General features: G+C 37.0%; 1 protein-coding gene across 5 annotated transcripts in view; it reads right to left on the bottom strand.

Moving 5' to 3' along the window:
• LOC114320914 (rRNA-processing protein fcf2) overlaps window positions 1–14,685 on the bottom strand; it is a 37,053-nt gene that overhangs the window by 7,393 nt on the left and 14,975 nt on the right. For 2 of the 5 annotated variants that reach the window (XM_082877273.1, XM_082877274.1), the window contains 2 exons: window positions 14,246–14,501; window positions 14,082–14,142 (listed from right to left, as the gene is read on the bottom strand). In XM_082877273.1, coding sequence (XP_082733399.1) covers window positions 14,082–14,142; window positions 14,246–14,496 — 312 coding nt within the window. In that variant the 5' untranslated portion in view covers window positions 14,497–14,501. Of the gene's footprint in view, window positions 1–2,312; window positions 3,017–3,104; window positions 3,195–3,268; window positions 3,326–3,414; window positions 5,595–8,453; window positions 8,486–9,661; window positions 9,744–14,081; window positions 14,143–14,245; window positions 14,502–14,685 lie in introns of those variants that run through there. The other 3 variants (XR_014334886.1, XR_014334885.1, XR_014334887.1) reach the window with 3 other exon arrangements.

The raw sequence follows: 14,685 nt of genomic DNA, 5'->3' as shown, positions 1-14,685 counted from the left end.
TAGGCTCTAGCAGATTTTTTGGCAACACATCCTATACCTGATGACTCACTTCTAGTAACTGATTTACCAGATGAAGAGGTTATGCAAGGAGAAATCCAGAAAGGATGGGAGATGTATTTCGATGGAGCTTCAAGGAGTCTAGATGGCAAGAAGCAAGAAAATCCTAAAAACAATAAAGCTGTAATTGGAATTGTTTTTGTGACTCCAGACAATGCTATAATCATCCATTCTTTCGCCTTAAGTGATAGATGCTCTAATAATGAGGCAGAATATGAAAAATTGCTGGATTAGAATTGGCATTACAAATTCCTATTGAAGAACTCTCAATTTATGGAGATTCAGAACTGGTGGTAAAGCAACTCCATGGAGAGTACATTGTTAAGAAAACAAGTCGCATCCCTTATCATGAAAAGGCTGATGAATTGATTTCACAATTCAGGAAAACATATATTTTCCACGTGAAGAGAAGAACAAATAGTCGAGTGGATTCACTAGCAGGTTTGGCTGCATCGCTCACCCTACCAGATAGTAAAACAATTACTATCACAATAGGCAAAAGAAGGGTGTTACAACCTTTAAAAGAGGTTTCTGACTTGGTTGTTACCACGAAAGGAGAAAGCGAGGAGGATTGTCGGGAACCATTCATAGCTTACCTTCAACTGGTAGGCTACCTGAAGATTAAGTAAAAAGAATTGAAGTGAGACGTAGGGCTACCAAATTCGTCCTGTGGAAAGATGGGTTATACAAAAGGTCTTTGGATGGAATGTACATGCGGTGTATAGCCAAGGAGCATATTCAAGAGGTAATGGCAGAAATACACGCAGGTGTATGTGGGGCACACCAAAGTGGTCCTAAATTACATATGCAGCTAAAACAGTTGGGATACTATTGGCGACTATAATTGCAGATTGCATAGATTATGCTCGAAGATGCCAAGTCTACTAATTCCATGGAAACTTTCTCCACCAACCCCCAGAGCCTTTACATTTAACAACTTGTTCTTGGCCATTTGCAACATGGGGTATGAACATTATTGGTCCTTTTGTACCTCCATCTTCAGCAGGATATCGATACATCCTAGCTGCTACTGACTATTTCTCAAAATGGGCAGAGGCCATGGCTTTAAAGGATATAAAAAGCACAATTGTCTCTGAGTTCATCCAACCTATATCATTTACAGGTTCGGGATTCTAGAAAGTGTCATTATGGATAATGGACAACCGTTCAAGAGTGATGCTTTGAACAAGTTATTTGCCAAATACAAAATAAAAAACAACCAGTCATCAAGATATCATGCACCTGCCAATGGTTTGGCAGAAGCTTTCAACAAGACATTGTGCAAAATTCTCAAGAAGATGGTGGATAAGAACAAAAGAGCTTGGCACGAAAAGTTACAAGAAGCTTTGTGGGCTTATCGAACTTCGCACAGAACTCCTACTCAAGCAACTCCTTATTCGTTGGTTTTTGGAGGAGAAGCAGTATTACCACTTGAGGTTCAAATACCATCATTGCGAGTGGCAAAACAAGAGTCCTCAACAGAAAATGAAAGTGCAAGAGTGAGGTTGGCTGATTTCGAGACCCTAGATGAAAGAAGGTTGTATGCTCAACAAAACTTGGAGATCTACCAACAAAGGATGGCAAATGCATTCAATAAAGAGTGAGGCTTCGCTCCTTTAAAAAAGGAAACTTCGTACTAATGGTTAGAACACCCATAGTAGTCTCACGAAGAACCAAAGGAAAGTTTGAGCCCAAATGGGAAGGACCTTATGTGATTGAGAAGGTTTATTCTAATGGGGCCTATTTGTTGATAACGATGGACGGTGACAGAATCATTCCCCTAACCAATGCAAGGTTCTTGAAGAGATATTACCCTTAAGAAAGCTTGCTAGGTTGAAAACCCGAAAGGGCGGCCTAGGTAAAAGTTAGGGCGACCAAAAAAAAAAAAAAACAACGGTATTGTATGTGGTTAAACTGCTAAAATACCCCACCAAAATCTAAAGTGGTAAAACAGTGAATACTCCTGGCCCGCAAGAGTATAAACTGTGTACGGCCAAAAGGTGAAAACCACCAACGGTATTGTATGTGGTTAAACAGCTAAAATACTCCACCGAAATCTAAGGTGATAAAACATTGGATACTCCTGGCCCGCAAGAGTATAAACTGTGAACGGCTAAGATAAGACAAATCAATGTATTGTATTGAGAAATTTCATATAACAAATAAATCTATAACTGAGCGAAATTTCATAAATACATAATGTTCGAATAAATAAAAAAATAAAAGTGCATTCATTCATTAAGAGAAGCCTTAACCCTTTCAAAAACACGTTCCACAACACTGTGTTATCCATTCTTCTTCTTGTGCTGGCTCAAAACATTCAGAGCAGTTTGCACGCCTTCTTCTGATTTAGAAACACTCTCGGAAGCTTGTGCAAAGTCACACATAAAGGATGCATGTTCCGCTTGGGTGGATGACAATTCCTCTTCAAGTTGTTTGAGTAACTCTTTGGTTTGAATAATCCTTTGATTAAGACTCACAATGTGCTCATCCGACTTGATAATTGAAGCAGACGACTGTTCATGTTCGCCAGAAACTTTGTTGAAATGAAGCTTCTTCTCATAGTATTGGGCCTCAAATTCTGAGGTAGACAAGTTTGAAGAATCTGCAAGTTGGGTTTTTAAAGCAAAGCACCCAAGGAATATCTTCACCTTCTCGTAAAAAGAGGTGAAGTCTACACCCAAACTCTTCAAAACCATGAAAACGTTGTTTGCTACAGCAATCATGCCATTAACATCCGTCGTTGATTGGAGAGAAATAGTAAGACCATTCTGAATATGGGTGGTTGCTTCGTTAGAGGAGGTTTCCAAAATAAGGCTAGATAGAGCAAGGGGTGCTTCAAATTGGTCAAATAATTTGTTAACCCTATTTGCTTCAAGTAAGTCTGCAAGAATTTGGGCATTTTCCGAGGTATTAGAAGTAATTTCGTCTGTCTCTTCCAATGTTTCCTAAGTAATTTCTGTGAAAATAGAAGGAGACACTCAATGAAAACATAGAAGGTAAAAACAATATATATATATATATATATATGGATGAATGAAGTATACCTTGCTGTACGGCTTGAAGAGACTTAGGTGTGGGAGGAGACAAGTTGTGATTCTCACAAGTGGACCACGGATTCTGCAATGTAACATGATCTAAAGAGAAAAGAGTTCCTTGAGTACGTATACATGATGAAATAAAATGAGGTACAAGGAATGAATAAGAATACCCTTAAAGGTAGCCAATGGCATATGCGAGGCAGCTAGGGAAGTCCAAGGCGTAGTGTCTAAGAAAATGAAAGGTATTTTAAAAAAAAATATAAAAAAAAGAAAAAAGAAAAAGAAAAAGAAAAAGAAAAAGAAAGAGGAATTATACCTTTCTCTAACAACTTGGATGGATTGTTTGAAGAAAGAGAAGAAAAACCTACATTTGCTAGGGGCAATTTATTCATCTTAGTTGGTGTGCCATCTAAAAGAGGGGTATAGTAATAAAACTCATCTTCACTCTCGCTACTCGCATTGAGAGAACGATCAAAAGATTGGTGGGAGAAGGAATTTCAACACTCTCAATGCGAATACGACCCAAGGCAGTTAATTCGTACTCATCTCCCTCAAAGAGTTCTTGAATCATATTCTCATCTTTATCTTCAAGAAAAGAGTACAGGTGTGTGCAAAATTGGTCCATTGGAGTTTTGGTCGATACTGTTGGTTGGGAAGTTCTTGTACAATCACTGATAGACACAGTCTCTAGAAAAAGCTTCGCTAGACTAGAAAATTGAGGGCCAGAATCTACTTGCTCAAAGCTAAATCTCATTTTAAATTGAGAATTACACATATTCTCAAAAAGATGTAGGAGATCTGAAACCGAGTAACTAGATCGGGAAGGAGCAATAGGTGGCTGACTATTATCCATTCTCTGAGGTGACGATGCTTCCAGAGCAATAGGTGAAGATGATGACCTAGCTGTAGAGTAAGAAGGCTTCTTCGTCTTTTGGTCTTTAATTGACATATCAAGTTTTCTCTTGCGTGAAGATTTCGGCTGGGTATGAGTAACATATTGGAGCATGGTAAAGGAAGTTCCCAACCACCAATTGGCATAAAGCATGGTTACATGAGAAGTAGATCGGGAGCCTGGTAAGTCCAATGAGACATTTGTACTGTAGCGTAACATATGGCACCAATTGTAATAAAATTTAGACCACTTAGAGGGCTGCTGACAAGATACATTAAGCGGTGTAGGGTACGCTTGGGCAAACCCAAATTGACGACCGTATCGGTTAGGGGAGTACGGTTCAGAAATGAAATTAAATCCCATTTTAAAAGTTAAAATCCCTTGCCTCAAAGATATCCTTTCAGAGTTGACCAGAATGCCTGAAGGTTCACCTTCATGGGTAAGAGCCCTAAATTGACACTCCGTGCGACAGGTTAGGAGAGAGTCCACAAATGGAAATTTATCAATAAAAAATTGGGCAGCCGATTGGTTTCCAATAAACCCAAGATATGGCATGAAATGAATATCCGGAATCGGATAAATCGACTGAGGATCGCTATGAGAGTAAGTCTTAACCAAATATAATGAAATCCATCCAAAAAGCTAATGCAAAGGACCCTGAATATTTTCCTTCCCAGGTGAAGGTGATGATGCCATTTTACTAAAAGAATGATAGAGGTATGCAAGGACGGGGATGGCTAGGCTAAATAAGGTTCCACCGGTCATTTTGGTGGCTGCATGAAAGGTAGTTGGACGAATTTCCCCGGAAGAGTGAGAGAAAACAAATCTGCTATGCCAACTCGCCAAAAAACCAGAAAGATACACATCATCAGGGATTCTGTCTTTTCGTCGAAAACCACTAATCGAAGTTGGGGATTCGTCAATAAATTTGAAAGTCCAGTGGTTAAACTTCTTGGATTGAAAAGAGCTGGCATAAATATTGAAAAGCCCACGGCACGCCTTAGATGTGTGGGACGAATATAAAACGTCATTGGAGGAGGTGAACTCTTCATAAAACTCGCCACGAATGGTGTGGACTGTGTTGGTGTCGGGTGACCACTGCTCTAAGAATCCTTTGAGCAAGGCGACATTCCTAGCATAAGCAAATTGGGATACATAAATTGCGGCATAAATCCCACACTTCTTCAAAATAGGGGCAAATGTGGAGAGAACATCATTCAACCAAAAAATCCATATTGGGGATTGCAAATAGGTGGAGATGCCGCGGACATTAAAAGAATTATCCCACTTTAATTTTTCATGTTTCATTCTCTCAAGAAGAATATTAAATTTGGAACAGTCAAGGTCTTCAGAAAATGGAAAGAGGATTGAGATAGGGAATGAACCGATTGATTTGGAGTGCCCTTTCTCGAGAATCTCACAACAGTTTCGAATTCCTGTATAGACCAAGTCTTCGGAAGCCGTATGTAAAGGGATGTAGGGGTCCAACTCGGTGGGTAACAATAAAGCAGTGATAGGTTCGTGCCGAATTATTTTCGGACCAGATTTATCTAATACATCACTCTCATCACGTCGAAGATATTCACCTGTCTTTTCCATGATGCCTAAAAAACAAAAAAAAGAAAAAGAAAAAAAAAGGGGAGGTTAGTGAAGGCAAAATGTGAAAGAAATGATGTATTTATTTATTGATGTATTGATATGTTGTGTTTATTACAATTACAAGGATTCCTTTTATATAGGAGTGTGTTTGGGAGTAGGTGGAGAGTAGGTGAAGTGGAGGTGGTAGTGGTGTAGTGGGTTAGGTTTAGTGGAGTAGGTGAGGTGGTAGTGGTGGTAGGTTTATGGTAAATTCTAACAGCCCTCCGCAAACTCAAGGAGGATAGAAACTAACCAACTTGAGTTTGAAGAGAGTAACAAAACAAGAAAATACATAAAAATAAAAGAGGATAAGAGACACTGTATGGTCGTGTCAGACCATTGGTGAAGACACTGGATGGTGGTGTCATAACGGTGTAGAGGACACTGGATGGCGGTGTCAGACCGATGTAGAAGACAGTTTATGGGGTCATGTCGGACCGTTGTAGCAGACAATGTTGGGACAGTTGTTATGACAGTTTACAGAGTCTTGCTGGACCCTTGTAGAAACTAACCGGAATCAATGTCGGGACAGTTTACAGAGTCTTGTCGGACCCATAAAGGAGCTAACCGGAATCAATGTCGGGACAGTTTATAGAGTCTTGTCGGACCCTTGTAGAAACTAACCGGAATCAATGTCGGGACAGTTTACAGAGTCTTGTCGGACCCATGAAGGAGCTAACCGGAATCAATGTCGGGACAGTTTACAGAGTCTTGTCGGACCCATAAAGGAGCTAACCGGAATTAATGTCGGGACAGTTTATAGGGTCATGTCGGACCGTTGAAAATGGACTCCACTTTTTTTTTTTTTTTTTTTTTTTTTTTTTATTCTCTTCTTATTATTTTTTTTTATATTCCACCTAAAAAAAACAAAGACGCCTTGCACAATTGCACATCAAACTCCTTTTATTCATGTCGGGGCTCACCCCGTTCACTATTTTACAAAAAAAAAAGAAAAAGAAAAAGTGGAACACTCAAGAAAAGTGAAAAGCCACACCAAACCCTTTGCAGCGTGATCAACTGGACAAAATATGTAGGGTCTTAGGGCACCCCACTCAAGAAAAGTGTAACGTGGGTTTGGTGGAGTGTGTGTGAGGAATATAGGATAATAATAAAAAAGAGATATAAACAAAGAAAAGCTGGGTGTGTTGTGTTGTTCGGTGTGCGTGTGTGCAGGGCGGAGCATGTGCTCTGTGTGGTGGGTATATCAGTCAACAACATGATCAACACCCATTATTCTCTATCCCTCAGCAACTCAAAACCTGAGAGAGAGAAAGAGAGAGCTGTGAGAGATGGTGGGAAGGGACATAGAGAAGATGATCGCAGTAGGCCTCGTTTGGGGAGCAACAAACGCCTTGATGCGCCGCGGCACACTCATTTGGGATCAAACCCTGAAAAATTCCCTTCCCCCAAACACGACCCACAACAGATTCCTCTCCACCCTCCAGAAGTGGTTGAATCTCCTCCTGATTTGGCAGTACTCAGTGCCCTTCCGTTCAGATGAAGCAACAGACTCATCAACTAGGAAGCAGTGGTGGTGAAGGAGAGAGGATTTGGGCAGTGATGGAAAGGTATGGGTAGAAAATAAGCGGAATAGGTTGAGGTCCGGCGGACGGCTAAGGTGAGGTTGCCGTCCGCCGGTGAAGCGAAAAATATTAGGTTTTAAACCTGCTCTGATACCATGAAAGAAATGATGTATTTATTTATTAGGAATAGGAAAAAAGATATTATAAAAAAATATATATAGATAGTAAAATAAAAAAAAAGTGGAGTCCATGACGGCGGTCACAAACTTGTCGCACCGGCTGCAGAGTAGGACAAATGAGGTGCAGCAATTAAACTCCCAGCTGGCTCTGCTCCAACGCATGTATAAGGATGCGCGAGCAGAGATAAGCGTGCTAAGGGCAGAAAACAAGGAGCTGAAGCGGAACCGGCAAGGGCCGCCCAGGATGGAGGCAAGAAGAAGCGACCCGCAGCAGAGTAGAGAAGAAAAATCCCACTGTGGGTGTGGTTGTGGTGTTGTGGTTTTTTTTTTGTTTTTTTTTTGTTAATTGACACTATTATTAATTAAGTAGGTGTTTGGCATGCACTAAAAAAATGCACTTTTTTTGCATACATACACTTATTTGGGTCACATCAATCAACATCTCCTCTCAACTTTTCTACACATTTTTTTTTATGAAAAGTCAGAAAGTGCACTTATTTAGAACATCCTAAACAACTTGCGTTTTGAAAGAAATGATGTATTTATTTATTGATGTATTGATATGTTGTGTTTATTACAATTACAAGGATTCCTTTTATATAGGAGTGTGTTTGGGAGTAGGTGGAGAGTAGGTGAAGTGGAGGTGGTAGTGGTGTAGTGGGTTAGGTTTAGTGGAGTAGGTGAGGTGGTAGTGGTGGTAGGTTTATGGTAAATTCTAAAAAAATGTCATAATATAAAGAAATTGACGAAAGCCCCTTGCCAAGGAATCAAGCCATTGGGGTGACGAACGCATTCACTGCCAAGGAATCAAGCCGTTGGGGTGAAGGACGCATTCACTGCCAAGGAATCAAGCTGTTGGGGTGACGGACGCATTCACTGTCAAGGATTCAAGCCGTTGGGGTGAAGGACACATTCACTGCCAAGGATTCAAGCCATTGGGGTGAAAAGACACAATCCCTGCCAATTATTCAACCCATTAGGGTGAAGGACACAATCACTGCCAAGGATTCAAGCCATTGGAGTGAAGGACACATTCACATTCAAGCCACTGGGGTGAAAGGACACAATCACTGCCAAGGATTCAAGCCATTCATTGCCCTTAGGCTGGAAGGAGCAATGATACCTGCAAACAAACTCTGACGCCTTGCGTGTTGCCTGCAAAAGAGATAAAAAGACATGAAATAATTGTTAACAAAAAAAAAGGAAATTAGTTATCGTGATTCATACAATTAAAATTCACTTACACGAATCACGAGGGGGCAAGCTTGATTCGACTTTTTAAAAAAAAAAAAATTGGCCAATTGTACAATGGGCTGCTACTAATGCAAAATAAAATAAAAGGTAGCAGGCTTAAAAAATTCGATTTTCAAAAAAAAAAAAAAGAAAAAGAAAAAAGTCTATTCATATTTGGATTTAGCAAAATCTGCTAAATAAACAAATATATGCTGTTACAAAAAAGGGTATAGCAAGTTTTTCTTTAAACAAGAAAAGTCTTTGTTTGGGCTCATGGTTAGCAAAAAAAAAAAAAAGAGAGAAGAAAAGCATGGTATCCATGAAGCTAGTGTGGGAATTAAAAAAGGCAACTTGTGTTGGTTTGTTCTTCGGAAAAAAAAAAAGGGTTCTGTGACAGGGACTTTGTTTGGCCTATTTAGATTCATGGTCTACAAAAAAAAAAAAGGTTTTAAAAAAAAACATGCTAAACAGTTTGACAAAAAAAAATGAAGCTAGTGTGGGAATAAAAAGGCAACTTGTGTTGGTTTGTTCTTCAAAGAAAAAAAAAAAAAAAAAAAGCTTTGTGACAAGGACTTTGTTTGGCCTATTTAGATTCATGGTTGACAAAAAAGGGTTTTTAAAAAAAAAACCCTACTAAATAGTTTGCTGTTGTAATAAAAAAAAAGGGTTTTAAAAAAAAAAACTTTGTGACAAGGACTTTGTTTGGTCTATTTAGATTCATGGTCTACAAAAAAAGGTTTTAAAAAAAAAACCTGCTAAACAGTTTGAAACTTTATTTGGCCTATATAGATTCATGGTCTACAAAAAAAGGGTTTAAAAAGAAAAACCTGCTAAACAGTTTGAAAAAAAATGAAGCTAGTGTGGGAATAAAAAAGGCAACCTGTGTTGGTTTGTTCTTCAAAGAAAAAAAAAAGGGCTTTGTGACAAGGACTTTGTTTGGCCTATTTAGATTCATGGTCTACAAAAAAAAGGTTTTTTTTAAAAAAAAAAAAAACTGTCTGTGTTCATATTTGGGTTTAGCCAAAAAAAAAAAACTGCTAAATAAACAAATACATGCCGTTAAAAAAAAAAAGAGAAGCAATAAATAGGAAAGTATACCTGATTAAAAGGAATCTGAAGGAATTCTTTTGTGCTTTCTTTAAAGTGTAAGAAGAACAGCTTCTGCCGGGAAGAGAGGCTGCTGGAAACAAAAAAAAAAAAAAAATCTGCTGAGGAAGAAAGCTGCAGGAAAAAATATATATGGGTTGTACGCATGAATAGGTGTTATATAAAGCAAAAATTATTGCTTAAGAAAAGAGGTGGTCTCTTAAAACACTCCAAAGAAGCAAGAGTTCATATAGGATTAGAAATCCTATCAATGCCAATCCATCCTATTTCATTTAGACAAACTTCTAAAATATATATATATATGCTGTAAAAAAAAAATATGATCCTTAAAACAAATAAAAAAAAATTTGCAAGTTGGAGGCCCACAAGAAAAAAAGCCCAATTAAATCTTGGCCCTTACCCATCAATATCCATGATGGCCTAAAAAAAAAATCTGCTGAAAAAAAAAAGGTGGCAAGTTGGAGGCCCACAAGAGAAAAAAGGCCAATTAAATCTTGGCCTTTACGCATCAATATCCATGATGGCCACAAAAAAAAATCTACTGTAAAAAAAAAAAAAGTTGCAAGTTGGAGGCCCACAAGAAAAAAAGCCCAATTAAATCTTGGCCCTTACCCATTAATATCCATGATGGCCTAAAATATATATATATATATATATATATGATGTAAAAATGGCGGTAAATAGGAGGCCCATAAAAGGAAAGGTCCAATTAAATCTTGGACCTTACCCATGACACTTAAAAAAAAAAAATAAATGAATAAATAAAATAAAGTCCACAAAAAGGACCCATGCAACAAAAGTAAAAGGCCCATGGACTATAAAGGACAATTAACCCTTCATTAAAAATATATATAAAAAAAGAAGGGCTATGGACCAAAGCCAAGAAGTAATCACATCCAAAACCTAAAGATCATCTAGATAAAAGTACCGAATTGTCTTGACTCGCACAGTTAAGAAAATTCACTTGTGCAAGTCATGAGGGGCATTTGTTGGCACATAAATTTCAACTAAATTTATGACACGTATAGAGCCTATGATGGGAATGTTGTAGGCAATTATTTTCTCAAAATGATCAACTTGCTCCGTTGAAGTGTATAAATAAAACGACGTCGTATCTTAACGACGTTATTCAAGATGCTCAAATTACACGTGGAGCTTACGAAAGATGACACATGTAGAGCCTACAGCAAGGACACCACACAGGATGAAACCTCAAAGATCAATTCAGTTAATCAGATATACGATTAATCATATAGTGCTATTATTCAAAATTCAAATGGTGCTATCATTCAATTTGAAATTCAAATTGAGGATGAGGCATTCTTATCACCTGGATGGCCCTCTATAAATACGAGGACCATCACACAAGATGAGGGATCAGAGAATCAGAAGTGAGAATACCAGAGAGAGAGAAAGACATCAACAGCTAAAGAAGTCGTTACAAGAAAGAAGAATAGAAGCCCAGAGAATTCAAGAGCCTACGCTACAAACGCAGAATGGCGATGAATAGGTAAAGGGTTCCAAACCCAACAATTGTACTTTGTATTCGAGGGTTCAAAACCCATAACAATTTTAATAAAATATTTATTTTTCTTAAATTGTCTTTTGTTATTTATTTTGTTCTTCATTAATCGAAGGTTTCATTTATATAAAATGTGTAATTAACGATCTAGAATACAGATCGGAAATAGGAGCCTGCTATTCAAATAATCAACACTGTTTAGTCCAAAAACTAAACAGTGGACATTTATAACATAAAATTTTGAAATGTGTTGAAACACTTCATGTTTCAAAATTTGTGTCTACAATGTGGGCCCCACATGCAAGCCAGCTAAAAACTCCATGTTGTATTGAACATAGGGGTAATACTACTTATCCAAAAATATATATATAATGGTAGTAGACAATAGTCATATTAAATAGTTGGTGTACTAATGGATTGTTATCTATGTATATGAACTTTATTCTGTGTATTTACATTAATTAAAAGGTACATTTCAATCTATCTATTTGAACTTTATTTGTATATTATACTTATATTTGTTATTTGGTTAGTATAATTGTCATCATATATCATAAATATTTAATCATTGGTGTTATTTATGTATTCTGCAGCACATATTTGTCACACTATGTATGCTATTATAAGAATGTCAAATATACATTTTATTACAACATTTGACCTTCAAAATTATGCATCACTATTTCTACTTAATACTTACAAATTATTCATAATTTTAAGTAAAGATCTATAATTTTTTTTCAAAATTCGCGATATCGATATCGAAATGTGATGTGTCCATCAATATATATATATACTATTATAGTGAAGGCTTGAGATGGTGTTGACACAATGTGACATTTTGATTTCCGAAAATGCTCTTCTAGCCTATTTAAAATACAAAATTATATAGAGAGGATGTTGGGACTTGAAACGAAGTACTTTGGTCTAGTAGACAAGACCCTTACCACTTGAGCGGCACACAATATGTGTGCTTTTAAATCAAAATCAAAATTAAAATTTATATTTTCCAAGTCTAACAAGACACGCATTGGGTAGGCGAACACGACTAGAATATATATTTAGACTTGCAACATAATTTTTTAATAAAATTGTATTCATTTTCATTGTAAATAGCTTAACACTTCATTGATGGATCAATAAAAATTTGTCGAAAGCCCAACAACTCCAGCAAAATAGATCCTAGGGGGCAGAGCAAGTATTGGAATCACTAAATTTTTACTAAAACTATTTGTAACTACCTAACTAAAGCTTAAAAAATCACTGTCAAAATGTTGTAATGACTGGCATAAATACAATGCACGTTTTATGAACCCTTTAGAAAATTTGACTGGAGGGAACATATATTCTCATCCCAAAAATAATTCAGTCAAAAGACTGAGCCACATTCGCCAGCAATATTTACTAATGTAGAAAGTTTAGCAAGAATCTTTACTATAATTTAGGCAAGCTTTTATCCTAAGTTGCTACAGTATCAATTCTCCGTTGATGCAAATCTAGCTGGTGAAAATAAATTTGTAGATAGGATGATTTTTGATGGCTTAAATTTCCTATCATTACCATAGTGATGGAGGCAAGTGGCAACAACCTCTTAAAGGTGTACAAGAGACATGGAAGAGATGCCTCTAAGGCCCAAGCTTTGATTTGGCATGCATTGGATGATGGGCAACTCACTTGGGACCTTGGATGGTTATGTTTTAAGCTTATGGGTCTTGTCCTATTATTATTTTTAGGTCAAGTCTTTGTCAATTTGCATGTTTAGGGGTATTTTGGTAATTTCATAACTTTCTGGACATGGGCTATACGGGTCGCCCATAGATCATCTTGTAGGTCACGTTATTTAATTAGTTTCTTGTTTATGTTTTTTATTTAGTCTTAGATGAGCTTTTGAAAGCCAAAGATTTAGGCCTTGTTTGGTTTGTTTTTGAGAGAGTAATTTTGGAGAAAAAATTTTAAGATTTTGTTTGGCTTAATGATTTTGGAAAAAAATTTCCAAAATCACTTTCTCTCTCCTACACATCAATCAATCACTTTTTCTCTCTCCTCTCTCATTCTCAATCATTTTTTCTCTCACACACATCTACTCAACTGCAATAAAATATCAAATCATCCCCAACTCTCATACTCCAAAATTATTTTCAAAATATACAACCAAACAAATCAAAAAAATTTCTAAACTCTCTCTAAATTTTTTTTTTGAAAATTCATCTCCCAAAACCAAACCAAACACACCCTTAATAGTTTTCTTTCTTAGTTCTAGTTGATTTAGGAAGTCTCCTAATTTTTTATAAAGTCATGTAATATTTGTAATTTAATAGAGTTAATATTTTAAAGAATTTTCAGAGCTTTTGAAGTTCCTTTGTGCATTGTGCAATGCAATCAAATCCTAAGTGTGATGCCTAAGGAATTCTAGGAGTGACTCCTAGACCTACTTTCTCTTTTCTTTCTTTCTTTCTTTCCTAAATTTCAGCATTTTCACAGCCCCTAAACAGCCCTAACAGCACTGTCCTCCGTCACATAGCTTCAATGCAGCATGAACCAAATTTACACATTGATATATTTGCTGAACACAAAAAAGCTTGCTACATAGCAAATACACAACATCCCAATTCACAAACAAATTAAAGATGAGTCCCTTTTTTCACAAGGTTAAACCATAAAAGAGAGCTCTTTTACGATCACCATTCGTTGATGTGTGACATGTATCAAGGAGGTTTTCAAAGATGATAATCAAAAGAACACTTAAAAAATCAAAGGAAACTTTCAATTTTGAAGAAAACTTTTGATTTGGTCCCATTTGCAGAACAATATTTTAGTACAGTAAGCACACCAATATAATTTGTAGTAGCAAAAGAAACTACATTTTGATAAGAAAGAAAGTCACTGCACCTTGAGTAGCTGGAGATCTTTCTTCAACTCAGGGGTGAGGGTTTGGGCCGCCATGTCAAACCTATTTATAAATATACAACCAACCAACCCACCCACATCACAAAAACTCAAAAAATTATTCACAAAAAATTAAAAAAATATAAAAAAGTTAGATCCGCACGTACCAATTCTTCCCAGCAGTATCTTTGAATTGCTTCCTCAGTAATTTGTTCAATTTTTTAGGGTTGTTCGGTGGAACAAACAGGCCATCTATGAGCTTTGTGTTAGATTTATACACCACAGCACTACTACTACTACTTTCAGGCAAAGTTCGAGGAGGCTTATCAGACCCCTTTTTGGTTCCAGATGGAAGTGGAGGCAGCTTCGGTTCCCATGAAAGACCAATCACTGGTTTGCTTTTAGCTGCTTCGGCCATTCCTTCTGATTTGAGCATCCAACAACCCAAGAAACAATAATTTCTCCCAATATATACAAGTAATGTGATGTATATGCTCAGATAGTGCTAGAGGTGAGCATGGTTTGATTTAGTTCGGTTTTGAAATAAACCAAGACCAAGCCACTACTTACAGTCCCATAAATTTTTGAACTAAACCGAACTATGAAA

Source organism: Camellia sinensis, chromosome 7, assembly GCF_055761805.1.
Source record: "Camellia sinensis isolate YWXY chromosome 7, ASM5576180v1, whole genome shotgun sequence".
Lineage (NCBI taxonomy): Eukaryota > Viridiplantae > Streptophyta > Magnoliopsida > Ericales > Theaceae > Camellia > Camellia sinensis.
The sequence above is the reverse complement of the archived record's forward strand: the minus strand, read 5'-3'. Positions and strand labels throughout refer to the sequence as shown.